We start from the raw sequence: 21,615 nt of genomic DNA, 5'->3' as shown, positions 1-21,615 counted from the left end.
TTCTGAGACTCAGGCATACAGCCTAAGAACTTGCGCGAGTAGCCTATACTTGCTATAATTGAAAGTGTAACCCATAACATAACACCGTAATATGATGTGCTGCAGTTTTCACGATTCACCTCAAGAACTACAACTCCCACACACACTGACTCGCCCTGTGTGACCCATTTAGGTAATCGCCGAGCTCATGTAGCCGCCTGTCCTGCTGTGTCGTATCGCTGCTCTCACACATGCAGCAACGTTACGCTGTCGACCCGCTGGTTTAGAGGGGAAACAGTTTTTATTTCCACTATCTGCCGCTGGGGAGGACGCGCTCTACAGGTTGGTAGAACAACACCTACAAGCGGAAACAGGCCTCCGACTCTGGACTTTGACGACTCGTCCTATAGGGAGTTAAAAAAAAGCTGCAATACTCACAGTCTATCGTGACGTTTTGTAGGCTATATTTCATCCCCTGTGGTGTCACTGTAATTTGCATGACATGCAGTGGTGGGGAGTAAGGACATAAGCCTATAAGTGCTGAGGTGCTTTTTATGGATTTATATTAAACAATTTGTTCCTGCTTTAGGCCTAAAGACTTGTATTTGCATAACCATTAACTCAGAGGCATCCATGTAAATATGTGAAAGTATTAGCCTTCATTACATTACACACTGATTGGGATGGGACTGGATTTCCAAAATTGTTATTATTGTATTACCATGTTGTGCATGCCATGACACTTCACACTCACTGTGATTATACCTGTTACAGCTTTGAGTGAGAATGAAGGGCCTCTATAGACACTAAGCTTGCATTTGTAGGCTGCTAAAAATTCCAGGATACATAAATCAGATTAGAGCCAATATAATCTTTGAACAAATACCAAAGTGGCTTTATGGGTGGTACATTTTCCAAATCAACAACATAAGATTTAAACATTTGGATTTTATATCAGCTAACGAGGGAACTAAGGGATAACAAAGACATCTTAGAAGGCTTATTACTTTGCACCAGCATTCAGTGATCATACAGGGGAGTAAAGATAATAAATGTAAAAAATAAACGATACAGTAATGCCATTAAATCATAATCTAACGCAGCTGCAAGATTTGTTGCAATTTGAGCATAGGCTACAATGCTATGTGTTGGGTTTTATTGACTGGACTCTTGTTGTTACTGTGCTTATTAAAAATGACTCTCTCACATCAATTATCTTGCAGATTTTCTGGGTATGTTGAAATAGCATTCAAAACAAAGAAATAAATCAATAGTTTAAATAGATATACACATGGCATATTAGGGAAAATGGGTTGACCAATTACAATGCTGAATCACAAAAAAACATCGGTACTGTACAGAATGGTGATGAAGGCATATGATTGGGAGGATTTTCCTTTAATTAAATTTCCCTGACTGGGCAGCCAGGATCCTTTTAAGCTTGGAAGTCAGAGGTCAAACGGCCATGGGAACCAGGAGGGTGCTGGTGACTGGGTGCTCGTCTGGCATTGGCTTGGCTGTGGCTGTGCGGCTGGCCAAGGATGAGCTCAGACGGTTTAAAGGTCAGCCATTCAGTCTCCTCAACCAAAAACAGAGTGGAGGATAGATATAACTACAGCTACTTACTGCCTGTGTATTCATCGTTTATCTGAGGTAGTGGTTGCCACAATGAGGGATCTTGGGAAACGGGGGCCCTTGGAGAAAGCGGCAGGTGGCTCCTTAAACAAAACCCTGGAAATCAAACAGTTAGATGCCCGTTGTGAAGCCTCCATCAAAGAGTGTGTCAACAGCCTGCCGGACAGACGGGTGGATGTTCTTGGTATGTAACCTCTCCTTCGCATTCCTCACAGACCCCTTTTTAAGTCAATTAAATATCTCTCCACAAGCATATAATGATGTAGAATACTCTGCTGTTATAGTGAACAACGCTGGCGTCGGCATGATCGGACCACTGGAGTGCCAAAGTATAGATTCCATGAAGGAGCTCTTTGACACAAACTTCTTTGGCCTGGCACGGCTGGTGAGAGAGCTGCTGCCTGACATGAAGCGGAGGCAGAGCGGCCATATTGTGGTGATGAGCAGTGTCATGGGAATACAAGGTGCGTTTGTTAGTGTCAGTGAAATTACAGAAGAAGCTAACAATTAAAAGAGAGTTACAGGAGCAGGTTTCCTTCTGTTTCCACACAGGGCTTCTGTTCAACGACGTCTACTCGGCCTCCAAATTCGCTGTGGAAGGATTTTGCGAAAGTCTGGCAGTGCAAGCAATGAAGTTTAACATCAAGTGATTACATGTCCTGAAAAATGTTTGACGACTTTATGCAGTCACCCAACAACTTTAATGTATTTACAAGGTGTTGACTGTAATGCAACAGTGGTCCAATATGTACGTATGTTATTTTTTTTGATATCTCTGTCACAAGGACAACTCTGGTGGAGCCTGGCCCTGTGGTGACAGAGTTTGAAAGGAAAGTGTACGAGGATGCTGAGAAGATGGATCTGTCAGGGACGGACGAGGAGACCGCCAAAATCTTCCGGGAAGTTTACCTGCCATACTCTATAAAGGTCTTCGCTTCATTAGGCCAGACACCAGAGGAAGTGGCTGAGGCAAGTGATGACAATTTCCATTTGAGTTTAAAAGGTCACAAACAAAAATTGGTTTTACCAGGGGAAACGCATAACGAGCAAACCCCCGACAGTGTCGACATATTTCTGTTTGTATTCTAGCAAACTGTTAAAGTGATCCTAGCCAAGGAGCCTCCTCTGCGCCACCAGACCAACCGCCTATACATGCCCATGACAGCACTGAAGCATGCAGATCCGACTGGCCGACTGCCTCTGGACACCTTCTATAAGATGATTTTTAAACACGGCAGCGTGTTCAATGCTACTCTCGGGGTGCTGCGCGTGCTGCAGCGGAGGGCAGGGAAGAAATAAAGATTTTACTGTCAGCTTCCATAGACTGTGAATGTTATTCTTAATAAGGAGACTGTGATTGACTGTGGTATAGCTACCACATGTTGTCAGTTTTTAAGTATAGCATCCAACTGTAGGATGTTGTCTGTAAACTGTATGTACATTAACTCTAAAAATAATGTGAATCCTGTACTGTAACTATGCACACCATATTTATGGACCTTTCTTATTGTAGAATCTATTTTCTCTTCTCATTAATTAACTGTACTACTGTAATGAGTCTGACAAATAATTGGTGAAATATTATTACAAAAGTAAAAATAATTGATATTTAACATCTTAGAAGGCTACATTAACGCAACAGTATCAGTCTTCTCTCCCCGCTAAGGGCACCCCCGACATGTAAACTGAAACATGGCCAAAACATGGAGAACGCCTGAGGATAAATATAAATTGTATCATAAATGTTGTATATCTGTGTATTGTCATCAAACTTGCAGTCACAGTTTTGGTGGAATACGTTCTCTTGCATCATTACCCATAAGCTCTTGGTTTAAACAGTGACATTGCCTTTGAAATTTAGATGATGCACTCGGCGAGGATAATAATCTTATTTCTTCATTTACTGCATCTCAATTCACTCTGGAATGGTAATCTAAATAGGTTTACTGACATTACTTACATACAAGTGGCCTTTGCTCCTTCAAAGTCTTCCATGTCTACCCCACAGTTCATAGCTCTTATTTATTCAATCTCTTACAGAGACAGCATTTATACCCTGATGGGACAAAGCAACACAGGAGGAAAATGGTCCCGCTTGTCCTGTACTGGTCCCATCACACTCTTGTATAGTCTAAATAAACTGAAGTTGTTGGTGCATTAAAACATTTACTACAATGATATTTGAATTATAAATAGCATGTGCCACCATAAGGTTCATCCTCACAGCCCATGTCCCAGTAGACCTCGACAGGGGAGACTGGTGCTGCCGGGTAGGTAGTCTCTACACCCCACTATTGACTGGAAGAAAAGCTGAGAAACAAACTGGGATCAGAAGCAGAAAAACAATAGAAAAAAAACCCCATGATAAAAACAAAACTGTCTCTGAGCTCTATTTTTCCAATGTTATTTTAGTTAAAAAGATATGGCATCAGTTAGACCAACCTCACTATTATTACTTCACATCTTTTGCTAAATTGAAAGAGCAAGCTAAACTTCAAGAACGTAGCAGCTAAATATAAGATGAGAGATCGCAATCTGTTCTTATTCAGAAAGTGGTTTATGTACAAGAATGGGTTGTGGCGATTTTAACCATCTTTTCCATTTTCTTACCTTATTTTTAATTGTTTCAAATATATTAGGTGGACATGGACATATCACGAGCAGCTACATATTCAGTCTAATACAATAATCCTGCAACTAATACGACCATTAAGAATATTATAATGTGAACCTTGCTGATCCAGAGAGCTCAGACAGGTGTTCAGACATCGTTTTGGTAATTATTTTAGGCTGTAGCTTGTGTTGGTGTGCAAAAAGATTTCAAAAATCAAGAATGTATTATCTAACAGGAGTCCCAAAGACAGCCTTTATTATTTGGCTATTGTATTGGGACAGAAATTGTAACATTTCAGATTATAAAATCGTTGAATAATTCATCTCACTGTATTTTTAGTTTTATTTGAATGGTTATGACTATGAGGACTGGAATTAATGAATATCCTCCTTTTAAAATATGAAACGATTACTGAAAACCAGGACACAAAAAAATGTAGTTCCCTACAGTTTTTATTATAAGTACCTTTACAATTTTTGACTGTAGAAAGAATAACCGTGGAAAGGATTATGTACAGTGATTTTTGAACTACTTTTAAACAAGTATAGAAATTAATAATGATAGAAAATATCTATGACTGTTCTAATAACACAAGACCAATAACATATCAGTCACAGCCTCAGCTTCAAATAATGCTAAATGAAGTACATTTTATTTTTGTCCTTTTTAGTACATAATCATTTCAGAAACATAAGACTTCTCAAGCAAAGATCTACCCAGAACAAACATATTTACAAACAGAAGTTGGGAGGTTGAAATGTACAAAACACTTAGTGCGACCTGGTAGGAAAATTGAAAGACCAGTTATATATAAAAATAAAAAAAACAAACAGTTTTTGTAAGTAAAATGTGAACTGGACTGTGAACAACAACATGTTTTCCCAGGTCTGATCAAAACAGTAGCTGGGTCTATAGTGAACAGGATAAAACAATGAATGAAAGACAAACTATGACACAACTAGGGGCTGTGTTAGGTCACCACGAAAGTAGTAGCTAGGAGTGGTGGCCTACTAATTTCTGTTCATGATGTCACAAGATGAAAATGCAATGTTTACTTTCTCAAAATTCTACTATTATCTTCTGACTTTATGCTGAAATGTCCACAGTAAGTGAGAGGATGACCTCTATCCTAAACACTCAGGTCATGTGGGGGTAAAGACTTGGTCAAACATAACACAAGGTGTAAACTGGACAACTGGGAGAGTCATCTCAGAATTTTGTAAAAAGTTTAAGGGTGCAGCACTACATAGTAGTGTTCTTTCATTTCAGTCTCTTCTAACAATCATCTTAGGATGCATCTCCGCTGCCCCTGGACTGGGAGCCACTGTAGATGCAGGGGAACTGTCCCACTGCATGCCATAAAACACCTCCCTGAGGAGTGACAGGGCACAAGCAGTCACAGCCCAGCAAGCCACACCCTCACACTGACCAGTACTCCACCACAGACACTACAAGGTCAGAGTGTCAACGAGACCTCAACTGCCACAGATAGTCCAGGAATGTTTCCGTTTAGTCCGGTGACTAGACAAATCGAACCTCTAACCTGTCTGTCAACTGGCTCTACTCTGTGTTGGATGCTGCTGAACGGTACAGCATCCATGTTCAACAAGAAATTGAAAATGGAGGAATGTTTGCAGGGAAGAGTGACATAAAATAGCAGCTGATGAGCATAGCTTAGTACATCCGAAGTGATGTTAAAAAAAAACGGTATCCATGGTTTTCACAAATATACAGAGTATAAAACAAATTGAACAAAAAAAAAAAAACAATCTAAAAAAAAAAAAGGCAGTGAGAGGCTGATTTTAAAGGCAAAACAATACATGTATCAGGGCTAACAGTAGAATGGAGGTAAGTTGGAGTATTACACCTAAACCTTTACTCTGCTAATTTATTTTGAAAGTTCAAAGGGAACTTTTCAAAGGGAAAATTACCATGGATTTAATGCCACACATATATTATAAATATCCATTGCAGTTAAATGTTGTATTTGACCCCCACTTGCCCTTTCAGGCCGGTCACTTGAAGTGCTTCGGAGACACTCATCTACATTCTTATTCATAATACTCATGTGGAAAGTAATCAATAACCACAATTCAATCAAATCAGAACATACCACTACTGCTGAGCAACTTTTAAAATATATATCTGCTAGAACCAGTTTCTCATCTTTACCAGTTGTTGTTGGCCTAAATAAATATCAGTTAATAGAGGTGAACTTTTCTCTTTCTGTCTGTTAACTGGTCTGAATGATGAATTATATTCCTTTACCATCACTTGCCACACTGGCTAAATAGAAATGTTGGCGGTCCATATAAAATAGGAGGGAGTGGCACATTATGTAAGAGGCTAGGACAGAAAGAGGGTGAAAACACCTAAAAAAGCAATTCAGAGAGATAAAAACAATAAATAAAAATAAATGAATTCCCTTCAACATTGAACTTTTTTTCTCTTATCTACTTTTTAAACGTTTGTTAGTTTCCAGGAGAGCATCCCTAAGTCTTTGAAATGAAAGACTTGGTTTTCTTCATATACTTTTTTTTTATAATAAAAAACAAGTCCATCTGTGACAGAATTACTTCATTAATTTGTCTGCTGTTGTTTCAGACAACACACATTTTCCCTTTACTTTTTTTCTCTGCAAAATCACTAGCAGACGGTCCTCGTGATAATCAGTCAATCCAAATCCAATGAAAATCTTGGAAACAGGCTGACACATAAAGACAGGCCTAAGCGCCAGTCCACAAATTATTTTACCCCAGGTCCCTTTTCAAGCAGGAGCCATGAGATCTTCATGCAAACACCTGCATCTTGCCATTGGCCTCTGGGATTTGAGTAATTTGGGTCTGGGCAGGGCCAGCAACTGCTGGGCTGGGTGTGGAATCTGACCAATCAGAGACACAGTGAGGAGAGGGGCTAGACCAGGGCTCTGGGGACTCAGGGGAGGGGGTCAGGTAGGGGTGCTCACTGGGCAAATGGAGGTAATGCTTGGGCGTGGCATCTAGTGCGGATGAGTAGCTGTGCTGAGAGGGAGGGGTTGGGTAATCCTCCGTTCCTGCAGTGCTGCCACTCGGCTGGGAGGGCACAGCCTGAGTGGGTTGGGCTGCTGGCGTGGCTGCCTGTGGTGGCTGAGCAGGAGGCTGGGGCTGAGGAGGTTGCTGAGACATCTGCTGCTGCTGGAAGAAGGATGGTGGGGGCTGGGAGGTCTGGGGTGTCGGTGGGGTGGAGGTGCCCATGCGGGCCATGCTCTGCTGGTTGGTGATGGTGTGGTTGATAAGCTGCTGTTGCTGCTGCTGCTGCTGCTGCTGCTGCTGTTGTTGTTGCTGCTGCTGCTGCTGCTGCTGCTGCTCAGCAATGGAGGGCAGCTTGACTGGGCTGATCGTAGGTGTGGAGGTAACAGGTGTGGGCTGCAGCATGGCATTACGGTAGAGTTGCTGTTGGTGCATCAGCATGTTCTGCTGCTGCATGGCTGGGCTCTGTGGGTGCATGCCTGCCTGGCTACTCTGCACAAGATTGACCACCTGCTGACCACACTGGGAGGAGGACATCCGGCTGTGCCAGTCAAAGGGTACACTGACAGGACTGACCAAGCCCATGTTGAGCCCCATCTGGCCTGAACTCAGCACATAGCCATGGTTGACATCTGAAGCCATGGAGCGCAAGGACATTGCTCCCACTCCCAGGTCATTGAGTTGTGCTAGAGACACAGCAAAGGGGCCACCTCCCTCCAACATGCTACTGTGTACCATTGGGGTGTTTGGGACAGACATGGAGGAGTGGTAGAGCCCTGGTGACTGCATGGCCACAGGGGAAGTGGGGTTGGTTATGTAGCCAGCATTGCTAGCTCCCCCGTGGGGCGAGTCCAGTGAGTCGACTGGGGACAGGGTAACTGAGCTCTCCAGTAAAGCACTCTGCATGTCCAAGGTCAGCTTCTTATTACGGGCCTTGACTGACTCCTTCAGACTGGTAGCATGTTGGCCTCCCAGGTTTGAACCCTTGGCCCCAGGCCGACGGTTCTTCTTGCCCTGTGGGGTGTTCTTCAGACTAGGCAGGAAGGCGCTGGGAGGGCACATGAGTGGAGACAGAGTGTGTACTCCAGAGAGGTGGTGTCCAACCCCTCCATGGCCCTGGGGACTCCTTACTGTGTTGTACTCATCAAGAAGCTGCACAATGTCGTGGTGCATACGCTCCTGAGCAATGTCCCTTGGCAACCTGTCCATATGGTCTGTGATCTCTCTGTTTGCGAAGTGAGCCAGCAGCACCTTCACAGCCTCACAGCTGCCCTCACGGGCTGCCAGGAACAGAGGGGTCTCCTCCTGAAAATAAAAACAGCAACAAAAACAGATGCTGTGTTAGATACAAACACTCTATTTAAGCCAAGCTGCTGCGAAAGTCTAAGTGGATGTCATACCTTCAGATCTTGCATGTCTTTGTTTGCGCTATTCTTTAGCAGGGCAACAGTGGCCTCCACATTGTTCACGGCAGCAGCCCAGTGCAAGGAAGATTTACCTTAAAGAGACAACAAACAATGAGATTACACGTCTATAGTTCCAGTGAATATTATCACAAAACTCTGAACAAAAAAAAAAAAAAAAAAAAAAGTAAAGATTCGCACACACTTACCCAATTCATCTACTGCATTGACATCAGCATGGCAAGTGATGAGCTCCTCTACCATGCCCTCTACTGCCAGCCGTGCTGCCAGGATAAGTGCAGTAGAGCCATCGTACATACGGGAGTCAAGATCTGTAGCCCGATTTCGGATCAGAATCTAGATGAAAAATTATGTAATGATTAACACAATACATGTGCTAAAATCAGTTCTAAGCATTTTTACAAGTGATGTGGCCAATAAACAGTACTTGTTGATGTTTGTTTACCTGGAAGACACCCTGTGCATCTGCAGCCACTGCAGCATGTAGCGGTGAACGTCCTGTGTTATCCTGAGCGTTGGCATCTGCCCCGGCATCCAGCAGCCTCTTAGCAGCATCAGCACGGGCGTAGCGAGCAGCCAAGTGGAGCGCTGTCTCACCAGTGCGGTCCGTTTGGGCAGCAAGGGAGGCACCCTGGTAGATTAGGTCAGAGATGATGTTGGCTGAACACTCCTCATTCTCCTCCTCCTCTGCTATCTCGGGCTCTAAGCCGCCTCCACAGAATGAAGCCAGCATCAGAGGTGTAAAACCATCTGGTAGGAGATGAGAAAACAGGCACGGATGAGTTTATGTCTGTTCAAGCGCTCAACACAACAGATCATACAAAGAAAGTATAGAAAACCAGCAAATCTTTATTCCAATTTTAGAACTTAGATTATCTCACTACCAACCTGGGCCTCGGACATTAACATCCATGCAGTCGCTTTCAAACTCTCCTTGAGGTGGGGTGAGGGCCATGGTGGGGGGCACACGGATGTCTGCGGCTGCAAGGTGATGCTGTGTCCACTGCCTGCTGTCCACTGCATCTTCACTGTCTGAGAGCATACTCGGTTCCTCAACCTGAACTCACAGAAGGAGAAAATGCTATTTCGTTACTTACTGCAGGCTTAAATACAGGCTGACATGTTGTAAAATGTACATACACACTCTTGTGCTTGTATGCAAGTTGACTAGAAACATGCATTCATGTAAAGAAGGTGTGTAACTGACCTTGAGCCTTTTTGGCTCGGGGCAGTCTGAGTCCATCCAATGGTCACTGTGATCTCCAAGGAGAGATTCCTCCACGGTTTTTGGCATGTGTCTGTGTACAGATGCATATGTTAAACAATATAAGCACAAATAGCATTGCTGAAGTAATTCAGTCCCAACAACATCATCAGTGTTACATTTTGCACACATATAACTTACTTCATTCCCAGAGCATCCTGGCCCACGGGTTCCCTGCGGTTCTTGTTGCTGCTGGGTTCCTTCTTGAGGAAGAAGCCCTCAGGGAACCAAAGGGTACTGTGTTCTCTCTTTCTACGAGCAATCAACATGCCTATCACAAGGATGACCAAAAGGAAAAGAGAAGCTATCCCCACCAGCATCAGCTTGCCCCATTGAGGTATGGGGTCAGTATCAGGAATCTGTTCACCTGTGGTGAGAAGACAAAGTAGTAATCACACATGTGTGCCAAATTAGTCTTGCAAGTTTATTTTGTGTTCTTTTGAGTATCCCTACTCACCACGAACTTCTTTGAGGGGGTAAGGAAAGCGGAGCATTTCTACAGCTGACAGGGCTCCCAGGTAGTCTGCAGCGCTGACAGCTGTAGGGAAACAGTCCTCAAAGCCCTGAGAGCACAGACGGTTGTCTATTTCCAGGTACACTATCGAGCTACAAGGATAGCAGAGAGGCAGGTGTTTAGTGTATTACACAATCTACAGGAAACAGCTCAGCTTTTATGTTTATTGTAGGCCTGACTTACCCGATGACTTCCTGATGAGGCTGCAACTCCCGCTTGAGGCGTGCCTCTTTGCGGGTGTAGGGGCGGATCATGGCTTCTCCATTTTGGTCCAGTCGGAAGCGGATTGTAGTGTGTAGGATTGCACTCAATTTCTGCAGAAAAGCTGTGCTGGTGCGGCGAAGCTCCTCTGGAGGCAGTAGGACGACCACAACCAAGACACCAGCAGCAAGGTCTTCTGGAACCTTCCCTGCGCAGTCCAAGCCATCCCAGCCACACTCCTCTGTGTTGCAGCCCTGGTCACACTTTCCATCAGCATAGTGGTCTATACAGTAGGCTTCGTATATTGGACTGGAGACAACACAAAAAAAAAAAAAAAAGGATCAGCTCAAGTTTTTCTCAGATCAGTAGAGAAACATTTTGGGGAATCCCGTTAGCAGCAAAAGCGAACTTACTTGCAAACCTTCCCCTTGTTTTTGCAGTCAAAGTTGTCATACAGACAGTCAAGGTTGTTGCAGGACTCATCACACTGGCTGTTGTTGAAGACCTGCCAACAGTCTGCACAACGAGCCCAGGGGTTCACTGCCAGAGAACAGTCACCGCCGTCCCATTGACAAAAGAATGTGTTGCATTCCTTGTCACAAACACCATCCTTGGCTTTGCTCTGACAGTCTGCTAGAGGGCATGAGGGTGTTGTATCCTCAATGGATCTGCTGCTCTGCTCGCACCGTTTACCTGTCCAGCCACTGGGACACTGACAGTGGAAGAAGGGGAAGCTGGTCTCTTCAGTGCACAACCCTCCATTCCGACAGGGCTGGGAAGAGCAGCCTTCATTACTGCGATGCTGACACTGGGGCCCACCATAACCTGGCAGGCAGGTGCAACGCGCCCCCCTCGTGGTGAGTGCACAGCTGCCTCCATTGTAGCAGGGCAGCTCCCGACAGGACATGCTTCTTTCACAATTGGGCCCAGCATAACCCTAAGGATAAACGATCATTCATGCACTTAGATGTTGAACTTTCAATTAAGAAATAAGCTCTAATGCACAAAATCCAATTAGGTGTTTAAATCCTGAATGTGAATGTGTACTTACAAGCTGACACGTGCAAGTGTATCCCAGTGCAGAGCTGCTGGATACAGAACAGACTCCTCCGCTCTGACAAGGCTGAGACTCACAGACACTAAACCTGCTCTGACACCTCCGGCCTGTGAATCCAGGCTTGCAGACACATTGGTAGTCATTGGGCAACTGGATGCAGTCAAGACTGTTGGAGGGACTGCAAGGGTTAGAGAGACACTCATTTATGTCTCCCTGACATCTTTCTCCTGTGAATCCAGGGGGACAATTGCAGCGGTATCCACCCACTCTGTCTACACAGGTGCCATTGTTCAGGCACTTAGGGGGAGCACTGCGCAGCCTCAGAGGTGGGGCACAGTCATCCTCATTGATCTCACAGAGAACACCTTTAAAAAGAGAGGATTATTAAATACTATACATTTATTATATTTTATTCCTATGTAGCGTAATCTCTAGTAATACACTTTTGAATATGTGCTTGCATACCCAGTGTGCCAGGGGGGCAGGAACAGATGTAATGTCCCACCAGATCAATGCAAGTGCCTCCGTTCTGGCAAGGATGAGACTGGCACTCATTGATCTCGATCTCGCAGTTCTGTCCAGTAAAGCCGGGCATACACTGTAATAACATGCAGATGACAATTACATTATCTCCACAATTGTGATGAATACTGTGTGAATACTGACTTTACTCAAATCTGACAGAGAAGCACAAAATATTGTAAACGAAATGTACTCACATCACACTGATACCCTCCCACATATCCCCTGCAGGTGGCGCCATTGTGGCAGGGTTTGTCTTCACAGTGGTCCACTTGGCTTTCGCAATAGCTTCCGGTGTAGTCAGCAGGACATTTACAATAGTGGGCATTCCCAGTGTTGACACAGTGACCACCGTGGTGGCAAAGGTCATCTGTCTGGAGCCCTGATTAGAAAAGGTTTGGAAGAAAAATGTAACCTTGATGACTCAGTTACAACACAAACACAGGCCAAGAGGTTAAAGAACATGCAATACCCGCATACCTCTATGGCGAGCAGCTGTCTCACAAGAGACCCTGGAGATGTCACAGTAACGTCCAGACCAGCCGTTACTACAGTCACAGATGAAGGAAGCATCCTTTTGGCGACAGCGCCCTCCATTTTGGCAGGAAGATGAGCGTCTGCACCAGTCGACTGGTGTCTGGGCAGGCAAGAGGCAAATAGAAAAATTCTCAGGATTTATTCGTCTAAAAACAAATTCATGACTAAACAAGGCCCTTACAAGACCTTTCTAGATGAGTCTGTGAGTGTGTGTGTACCTGGCAGCGGTTGCCAGTGTAACCCTTTGGGCAGGAGCAACGGAAGGACTCCAGGGCATCTTGACAGATGCCTCCGTTGAGGCAGGGCTGGGAGTCACACTCATTGACCTCGTATTGGCAGTGGGAGCCAGTGAAGCCCGAGCGGCAGGTACAAGAATAGCCGTTGATTTTATCTGTGCACGTCCCTCCATTGAAGCAAGAGCTGCAGACATGAATGAACATAAGTTATATTGTCATATTCAGAAGTTATATAAATGTGTATATGAGCAAGTACAATGTGGGATGTCTCCATGGCTCAAACAATCACCTTTCAGTGCAATCAGGGATGTTGGTTTCACAGTGGATGCCTGTAAAGCCAGGCCTACAGGTGCAGGTGTAGGAGTCAACATAGTCCGTGCATGTGCCTCCATTCTTGCAGGGGGAGCTCTGGCATTCATTGATCTCTAAAGCACAGCGGGGTCCAGTGAAGCCTGCCAGGCAGCTACAGTAGAAGGAGTTCACACCATCTGTGCAGGACCCTCCACTTAGGCACGGATCTGATAGCACAAAAGGATAAGATGACTTTGGTTCAGAACAGTATACGCTTGGTATTGTGTTGGATAGCAACAGACAGTTATAGTAATTCAGCACGCTAGGTTTACGTGGCTACTCACTAGGAGAACAGTCATTGATGTCCGTTTCACACGTCAGCCCAGTAAATCCAGCTCTGCAGGAGCACACAAACCCTCCAAGTGTGTTGGTGCAGGTCCCACGGTTCTTGCAGGGGTTTGAGATGCATTCATTTACATCCACATTGCACAACTGACCTGAAAAAGGCAAAAGAAGTGTACAACAAGGTTTAGGTTCACAGTCAAGATCATAAGCGTTTATGCATTAAGACTTTCTGTAAGATTCAAGGCCGATTATTTCACAATAGATGCGGAGGCGGTGAGATGATAAGTACAAAATTAGCTTACCTTGCCAACCTGACTGGCAGTTACATTGATAGCCCAAGTAGTCTGGTGTGTGTGTGCACATAGCATGATTTGCACATGGGTTAGGGGAACAAGGGGTGAGGACCTCAGCACAAGTGGGTCCACTGTAAGGAAGCTCACACAGACAGGTGAAACTTGCCACACCATCCACACAAGTGCCCTTGTTCAGACAGGGACTGGATGCACATTCGTTGATGTTCACCTGGCAGAGGTTACCTGTCGGAGAGGCAGAGAAGACATTAACACATATTTCAGAACTCAATTGACGAGTCTGAGACTTGGCCTAACACTGGTGAATGAATTTGGCATTTGACATTTTGTGAATACACCACTAGGGGGAGGTAAATGATTGGCATTCAGGAGGAGGAATATGATGAAGGACATGGTATGAATCATTTAGACAAAAAAAATGTCTATTAAGTTTATAAGCTACTCAGTTACAACTTTACTGCATGTGCTGTACATGTGTATTCCTCTCTTTGTGTTGTATTTTTTGATGTTGATGACTCCAACGGTTACTGTGTGTTGTGCTACCATGCCACACACACACACTTACCTCTGAAGCCTTGGCGACACTTGCAGGTGAAGCCATTGAGCTGGTCGATGCAAGTGCCAGCATTCTGGCAGGGACTTGGCAAACAATCGTTCCTGTCCAGGTCACAGTTCTTCCCCACCCATCCGGGCTCACAGTCACAGCGATAACTAGAAATACAGGAGTACAGTCAATACACCAAAAGATGACACATTCTACATGTACAAGTTGTAACTTGTAGGATTAGCAACAAGCTTGCAAGGTGTTGATGCCAAGTTTCTCCTTGATATCACATAAGATGGCACTTAAAACTGCGACAAAGTCTGAAACAAATCATACCCGTTGATGTCATCCCTGCATGAGCCATGGACACATGGGCTGCTGCCACACTCGTCCACCTGGGAGTAACAGTAAGGGGGCTTGAACCCCTCCGGACACTGGCAGTGAAATCCATTCTCTTCATCCACACATGTCCCCCCATTTCTACAGGGGCTAGATGCACACTCATCGATCTCCACATTACACTTGGAACCTGGCAGGAGAGATTTTAGACACAATCAGAAGAAAGAAAATATGAAACATTTCCAATGAGGACTTATTTACTAATCTCAAATTTGTGCTTTCATTGTCAAAAGGGCCTTACCAGTGAAGCCAGGTTTGCAAACACAGTCATAGCGGTTTATGCCATCTTTGCAGATGCCATAGTCACACGGGTTGCTGGCACAATCATCAAAATTGATTTCACAGTTTGTGCCTGTGTTGACAAAGAGTAACTTAAATTTAGAGTTTTTACATTGATGCAGTAAATTCACTGGAAATTAATTATTTTTATTACAAAAACAATTCAAAAGTTTTAAATTAACAAGATCCGACTGTGATTTTGAAGTTATTCCTCTTACCAGAGGTTCCATGCTGGCACTGGCAGATGTACTTGTTGACCAGGTCAACACACTTGCCCCCATTCTGACAAGGGTTGCTGTGGCACTCATTGAGCTGGTTCTCACAGCGATAGCCTGTGTAGCCAGCGCCACAGTTACAGGTGTAGCTGGCAATGCCATCTATGCAAGTACCATGGTGGCATGGGTCAGGCTGACAGTTGTTGATATTACTCTCGCAGAGCGTCCCTTCATAACCTAAAGATGAAAAAAAAAAAAAAAAAGAATAAATGTAGATTGTTTATCTGGTCATTTGATGCAGCAAAGGTTTCTTTATAAATGAAAGTATTTATAGTTATAATGTTCCATTTTTATCCAATTTTCCACCTTTTCTCAATTGATTAGTGATTTTTTTTGAACTTCCTCTGTCCGTTTCCCACTTTTTCTTTATAAAAGCTTCGAGAGTTTTGGGTTGAGATTACTGTGGTTTCCATGTCGACAATGTCTGTGTGTTGGTTTGTGTGGTATGTGTGTAGTGCAGTGCTGAGTTGGGCAAAGCAGTAAAGAAGGGCCCTACACAGGCCTCCCAGTCCTGCTTTTGTTCTCAGTGGCGGAGGGAACAATAGACTGCGCCACGTCAAACAGGGCCACTTCACTCAACAGAAGGGGCCCACAAACAGAGGGAGTACCAAGCAGCTGGCCACTGAAACAATGAAGCAGGCTCCTCGGTAGCTTTAGGTCCAAAGAAACATGTTACATTTCAATGTATACACACAGTCAGCTCATACATGCAGTCTTTGTGACAAACTTTCATGTAGCTCACTGTATTTGGGCTTGTTTTCAAACTTGGACATGACTGAATGTGAAGGAATGAAAGATAAGATGCAGCATGAGGTGGTATGTGGGGGTTTAACAGATGAACAGATGTCGGGGTGATGACCAAGGCTCCTTTCTTGGCAACTGCTGGTCCTCAGTGACCCCATGATCCTGAGAGCCGACGAGGGAAAGAGGGGGATTAGGGGCCTCAAGTCAGTCTGCTTGGCCAGCAGACATCCAGGGAAATAGCTGACCCCTCAAAACAACGAACACTTAACAAAGACCAAATACAGCCCAACAAGTGGTTAAGGCTCATCTGCTCTTCTGCCTGGGAAGACATCTTGAGCTGTGTACATCCCAGCAATTATTCACTGACAGCTATTTGGTACAGAAGCCCTTACCTTCAGCACAGCGGCACTCGAACCCATTGGGCCGGTCGTAGCATTTCGCTCCATTCTGGCAGGGCGTGCTGGCGCACTCATCTATGTCGATCTGACACATGGTGCCAGTAAACCCTGGGACATACAAACACAGAGGTGAAGGGTCAGAAAGAAAGTCCAGTTGAAGGGTCCATGCTCAGGTCAGAGGGCAGTTCTGTCTCTTCTTAGAAGGGCAGAGGTCTTTAGCTAGGTTAGTGACGTCTGGCTCAGGTTGGGTTTGCGAGCGTCTCGACTGGTTAAGGCCATGTCATCTGTGCACTTGGACCAGGGCTAAGATGACCACTACAGAATGCATTGGAAAGCCTGTGACCTTGATACTGTTTATGAGAAGGGACACACAATGTAGTGCATACGAGATGGATGAGAAAATAAATGAATATTGATATCAGGTGGTTTGACATATCTGGGCAGCAAAATCCAATTTAGGCAGCTTTATTTTGCTTCAGGTTACGTCACATTTCTGTGTGTTTGTACAATGGCTTCTCTACACAGGCATTTTTTGACTCAGTGGTACAATAAATTAAATAGAATGTGTGGAGAAAAGGCTCATTCTAACAACAGCCTCAATAACAACAACAATAATATGAATAATGAATGAATGAATGAATTATGAATGATAACAAAAGTAATAATATCTCAAATCTACTGGCTTAAAAAGCTTGAGAAACTGAGCAGGCTTGAAATCAGTGGGCAAAGTGCCCAGACAGGGGTGAATTGGTGCATTCGTAGCACACTGCTCAGTTGATTAACAGTGTCACGACGGTCTGTGTGTTGGTGCCTGGGCTGCTAAAGGGGGGGGGGGGGGGGGGGGAGAGGAGACGGTGGGATTGTTTTCTCTTTTAGGGAACCCCCCCCATCCCCTTCCTGCATCAGCTCCACTGGCTCAATAGCTAGATGGGGGGTGGAGAGGGGACGTCTGTCCCAGATGTAAATTGAGGACCTGGAAAAGAATCTCATTAGCAGGACTGCTGTTCCCCCACCACCACCAGGGCAGGATGAGGGAGACTGCTGTCCCTTCCACATTCCACAGAGGAGGAGAGCGGGGGTCACAATAGTGTCTTTGTTCAGGCAGGAGGAGAGGACAGGCTGCCTTGTGGGCTCTAAACACCAGCAGGCAGAAGTAGCAAGGCCTACCCTCCCTCCTCTGTTTCTGTGGACATTTAAACTTTGGCTCTCTGTGTTGTTAACAGGGATAGAAATAAACACAGGGAAGAGAAATCACGGCGAGGCAGGAAAGTCTTACCTGGCTGGCAGGTGCATGTGAAGCCATTGACCATGTCCCGACAGATGCCATCATTCACACATGGGTTGCTCTCACAGTCATCTACGTCAACCTCACAGTAAGTCCCCATGTAACCTGGAAGAGAGAAGTTCAAACTGAATCACATACGTTTTTGCAGTTGAAGCAGATTCATTATGTTCCATTTTTTTATGTACGGGTATGTCAGAAGTAGTGGGTACTCTTTGCGATGGGGAAAGGATCTGTGGGAAACTTTTCTCTCATGGGAGGCCTCAGAGATTTTGACACTTTGACACACACTCTGCTGAACCACAGAATGGATAAAAGATCCCTAGAGCATCCCCAGTGTTCCCACTATACTGACCTGAAATCAGAGCATTTTCCCTCCCTGGGTCAGTGTCCCATTCAACAGATGCGTGTTATACATTCTGCATTAGCAAACTATGGAGGGTTCCTTCATTGAGGTGAAACAGAGTGTGGATCAGAGTGCTGGGGGAGAGGCTAGCGTGGAATCAGAAATAATCAGCAGCTCCACATGAGCTTTGCCAGGCTGGCTGATGATGAGGAGGGTTATGAGGAAGGGCCTGTCTCTGGAAAAGAAGGGGGAGGGGGAGAGGCTCTGGGAAAAGGCCTCTTTCCCTCTCTGTGTATGAGGGGTGCAAAGTGGAGCACAGAGGGGCCCTATTGTTCCGCTCCATTCCCACCACTCTACCACTCATTAGTATTCACAGCACACTCCTCCCCCTAACTGCTCGCCCTCTCTCACATACAGTCCTATAGACCCGACTCCCAGCTCTAATTTGTATAGTTCCCAAAACCCCAGGATGCATGTAGGACTGTGCGTGAGAGTTTCACTGTGTTTTTGTCACTGAGTGTCCAAACCATCACTTAGTCCAAACTAATACCCTGTCTGGCTGTATAGTGCACTGAGAGTAGAGCAGACCCTCCACACCCCCAACGTCAATGGGAATGCATTACATAACAGTCTACACTGGCAGTCAGTCTGGCAGAATTGTAGATGATGCTTCAGCAAGTTTAAATAATAAGTTGTTCCACTCTGCTATGGGGTGTGTGGCTGTCTTAAGTGGATGATCGGGGTGAATTGAGGTTTTCTGTATTGTTTTATTAGCAGCGCTGAAATAAAACAGGCCTGAATACCTGGCATACAGATGCAGGTGAACTCTCCAATGCGGTCCAGGCAAGTGGCGTCATTCTGGCAGGGCATGGACAGGCATTCGTTGATGTCAATCTCACATCGCGGGCCGGCATAACCCCGGCCGCACTGACACTGGAAGGAGCCTTCTGTGTTCACACATTTACCAAAATGCTCACATGGGTTGGCACCTGCGGGAAGAAGGCTGAGGTTCAGTATAGGAAACGCACTAAGGGAAAAAGGCCAAGCAGAGAGGCTATGACCACAGTAACTGAGAAATGGTTAAAAAAAAAATTGCAGACTTACCAATCGAACACTCATCCATGTCCTGGTTGCAGGCACCTCCTACAAAGCCGGCAGGACATGTGCAAATGGCACGGCCATTAAGGGGGTTGGTGTCGCACACTGCCCCCTCGTTGCAAGGGTTACTTACACATGCATCATCAAGGTGGCACAGCAAACCTGTTGGGACGGCACAAAAAGACACACACACAAACGCATGAAATAAACTATTCAGCAGCCAGGATTTAGAGGCACACAGGGGCCATTTGACGAAACCCACGTACCTGTCTTTCCAACTGGGCACTCGCAGAAGAAGGATGCTACACGGTCATGGCAGGTGGCACCATTGAAGCAAACGGCTATGGCACAGTCATCGATGTTCTCACTGCAATCATCTCCAGTCCAACCGTTAACACAGACACAGGTATGACCACCGATGGTGTTGAAGCAAGTACCCCCATTATGGCAGGCATTTGGTTGCATGAGACACTCGTTGACATCCTCAGCACAGTATTGCCCTATAGTGATTAGATGATAGATTTGCTTGTACATATTCACCATGAGATATATACATTTAAAGTTGATATTACTGTGTATATTTTGTACCTGTCCATTCTGGTGGACACTGGCAATTGTAGGTGTTGACTCCATCCACACATATTCCTCCATTCATACACTTGTGACCTGGACAGTCATCCACATTATTCTCACAGTTGTGTCCCTCAAACCCTGAGACAGAAGGAGAGAAAAAAAGAGTTATGATACACAGACACAGTAACATACAACAACTGAGCGTTTACTAAACATTCAGTGGTTCCTGTTCCAGACCCAGAGCATCTCCACTCAGGACGTTGAGTGATATTTCCCACACTTGAGACGGTGTGGGGTAACGTGGGCAGTAAAAAGGTTCAGAGGGTGTCCGAGTGTTTACGTCTTCTCATGATGGTTCCCATACTATGCCAGCAACAGCCGTGACTCTTGCCTGCTTCAGAGGTCCGCACTCCCCGCAGTGTTTGCTTGTTTTATAATCTCTCACAGTTTCAATGACTTCCTCTCTGGCAAGAGACATTTCCTGTCAGCTCCCCAGTGGGAAACTAGAAGGCCCATAAAGTAAATTCCTTCTGTTGTGAAAAGAGCAGAGTGGAGTAGAGTGACAGCGGGCTGCCTCTACAACTCTCCCACCATCCCATCATCCCATCATTAGCTATTAATAGCAGACAGAAAGCTGACCTGGGAGGGAGGAGTTAATCCCAGAAACAGCACTAACAGCTACATCATCAGGCTGGGAACATCTGTATGCCTATGCTAAGGGCCTGGGAAAAAACAGGATCTGCATAGTTTTTTTATTTTGTGTGTGTGTGTGTGTGTGTGTCTACATGTGTGGTCTATTACACTTATAAAGAGTTATTCTACCTGGTAGGCAAGCACACTCGTAGGAATGGTCGCTGGTCTGACGACAGGTGCCCCCATTAAGGCACTGAGATGGGGCACAGGGAAGGGTGGACACCTCACATGTGCGCCCGCTGTATCCAGGTTGGCACTGACAGCGGAAGGACCCATGGGTGTTAATGCAGAGGCCACCATTGAGGCACACGCCAGGCTTGCGGCACTCGTCAATGTCATTGCGGCAGTTCTTTCCCTGGAAGCCAGGTGGGCAGGAACAGTTGTAGTGGTTATTCCAATTGGCACAACGGGCCCCATTGGCACAGGGACTTGTGGCACAGGCATCAATGAGGGAGCAGTCTTGGCCTGGAAATTAAATAGTGAATTGTATTAAGTTAAAATAGGAACTTTCAAACTCTCTTCTCAGATCCAATCTCTCCAATTAGACAAACTCTGATATGGATGTACCTCTGAACCCTCTCTGGCACACACAGGTGTATTGTGGGATACCATTGACCACCTGGCTCTTGCAAGCTGCTCCGTTCAGACATGGCGATCGATGACAGGGATCCAGGTGCTGACAGAGAGGACCAATGAATCCCAGACGACATCTGGACAAACAAATTCACACACACATTAGGATGTCTTTGACCTGGATGTCAAAACAGATCACAAGATGACAAACTAAGGTATTCAAGACCGAGCTGTGACACTCAGACTCCAGTGTAGCCCAAATCCCATCAAGTTCTGGGTTTGGCAATCAGGGCCCCCGACACCTTGGCAAGGCCTGCTGGCTGACTCATACATTGGTTTGAGTAATTCTTCTGCACCCTGGAACGAATTTGTAATAACATAGCTTACCCCACAAGTACTTACCATGCAGTGTACACACACACACACACACACACACACACACACACACACACACACACACACACACACACACA

General features: G+C 45.3%; 2 protein-coding genes across 4 annotated transcripts in view; one reads left to right on the top strand and one right to left on the bottom strand.

Annotated features, from left to right (window-relative positions):
* LOC116394534 (retinol dehydrogenase 8) lies at window positions 1-4,088 on the top strand. 2 transcript variants are annotated; one of them, XM_031867692.1, is made up of 7 exons: window positions 1-321; window positions 1,404-1,541; window positions 1,637-1,798; window positions 1,899-2,078; window positions 2,167-2,260; window positions 2,400-2,583; window positions 2,704-4,088. In XM_031867692.1, the coding sequence occupies exons 2-7, from the start codon at window positions 1,445-1,447 to the stop codon at window positions 2,911-2,913; spliced, it is 927 nt and encodes a 308-aa protein (XP_031723552.1). In that variant the 5' UTR covers window positions 1-321; window positions 1,404-1,444; the 3' UTR covers window positions 2,914-4,088. The 2 variants fall into 2 exon arrangements, with proteins under 2 accessions (XP_031723552.1, XP_031723553.1); XM_031867693.1 differs by having other exon boundaries at window positions 1-1,541.
* Window positions 4,089-4,662: 574 nt separating this feature from the next.
* notch3 (notch receptor 3) overlaps window positions 4,663-21,615 on the bottom strand; it is a 28,674-nt gene continuing 11,721 nt past the window's right edge. Inside the window, exons 3-32 of one of the 2 annotated variants that reach the window (XM_031867689.1) lie at window positions 21,137-21,279; window positions 20,699-21,034; window positions 19,892-20,014; window positions 19,570-19,803; window positions 19,310-19,465; window positions 19,009-19,194; window positions 17,854-17,967; window positions 16,572-16,685; window positions 15,379-15,612; window positions 15,123-15,233; window positions 14,819-15,011; window positions 14,504-14,649; window positions 13,930-14,163; window positions 13,627-13,779; window positions 13,281-13,509; window positions 12,974-13,175; window positions 12,699-12,855; window positions 12,416-12,600; window positions 12,162-12,294; window positions 11,691-12,061; window positions 11,053-11,576; window positions 10,622-10,948; window positions 10,382-10,530; window positions 10,066-10,291; window positions 9,868-9,958; window positions 9,549-9,717; window positions 9,106-9,410; window positions 8,849-8,996; window positions 8,637-8,734; window positions 4,663-8,541 (exon numbers count right to left, since the gene is read on the bottom strand). In XM_031867689.1, coding sequence (XP_031723549.1) covers window positions 7,018-8,541; window positions 8,637-8,734; window positions 8,849-8,996; window positions 9,106-9,410; window positions 9,549-9,717; window positions 9,868-9,958; window positions 10,066-10,291; window positions 10,382-10,530; window positions 10,622-10,948; window positions 11,053-11,576; window positions 11,691-12,061; window positions 12,162-12,294; window positions 12,416-12,600; window positions 12,699-12,855; window positions 12,974-13,175; window positions 13,281-13,509; window positions 13,627-13,779; window positions 13,930-14,163; window positions 14,504-14,649; window positions 14,819-15,011; window positions 15,123-15,233; window positions 15,379-15,612; window positions 16,572-16,685; window positions 17,854-17,967; window positions 19,009-19,194; window positions 19,310-19,465; window positions 19,570-19,803; window positions 19,892-20,014; window positions 20,699-21,034; window positions 21,137-21,279 — 7,315 coding nt within the window. In that variant the 3' untranslated portion in view covers window positions 4,663-7,017. Of the gene's footprint in view, window positions 8,542-8,636; window positions 8,735-8,848; window positions 8,997-9,105; window positions 9,411-9,548; window positions 9,718-9,867; window positions 9,959-10,065; window positions 10,292-10,381; window positions 10,531-10,621; window positions 10,949-11,052; window positions 11,577-11,690; window positions 12,062-12,161; window positions 12,295-12,415; window positions 12,601-12,698; window positions 12,856-12,973; window positions 13,176-13,280; window positions 13,510-13,626; window positions 13,780-13,929; window positions 14,164-14,503; window positions 14,650-14,818; window positions 15,012-15,122; window positions 15,234-15,378; window positions 15,613-16,571; window positions 16,686-17,853; window positions 17,968-19,008; window positions 19,195-19,309; window positions 19,466-19,569; window positions 19,804-19,891; window positions 20,015-20,698; window positions 21,035-21,136; window positions 21,280-21,615 lie in introns of those variants that run through there. The other variant, XM_031867690.1, reaches the window with a different exon arrangement.

This window comes from Anarrhichthys ocellatus, unplaced genomic scaffold (genome assembly GCF_004355925.1).
Source record: "Anarrhichthys ocellatus isolate YVR2014 unplaced genomic scaffold, GSC_Weel_1.0 scaffold40, whole genome shotgun sequence".
Lineage (NCBI taxonomy): Eukaryota > Metazoa > Chordata > Actinopteri > Perciformes > Anarhichadidae > Anarrhichthys > Anarrhichthys ocellatus.
The sequence above is the reverse complement of the archived record's forward strand: the minus strand, read 5'-3'. Positions and strand labels throughout refer to the sequence as shown.

Bases quoted from the DNA above. Each gene is read 5' to 3' on its own strand.
- LOC116394534 (XM_031867692.1), top strand. From the start codon at position 1,445: ATGGGAACCAGGAGGGTGCTGGTGACTGGGTGCTCGTCTGGCATTGGC. The intron at 1,799-1,898 runs GTATGTAACCTC...CTGCTGTTATAG, and splicing joins CAGACGGGTGGATGTTCTTG to TGAACAACGCTGGCGTCGGC. The intron at 2,584-2,703 runs GCAAGTGATGAC...TTTGTATTCTAG, and splicing joins CACCAGAGGAAGTGGCTGAG to CAAACTGTTAAAGTGATCCT.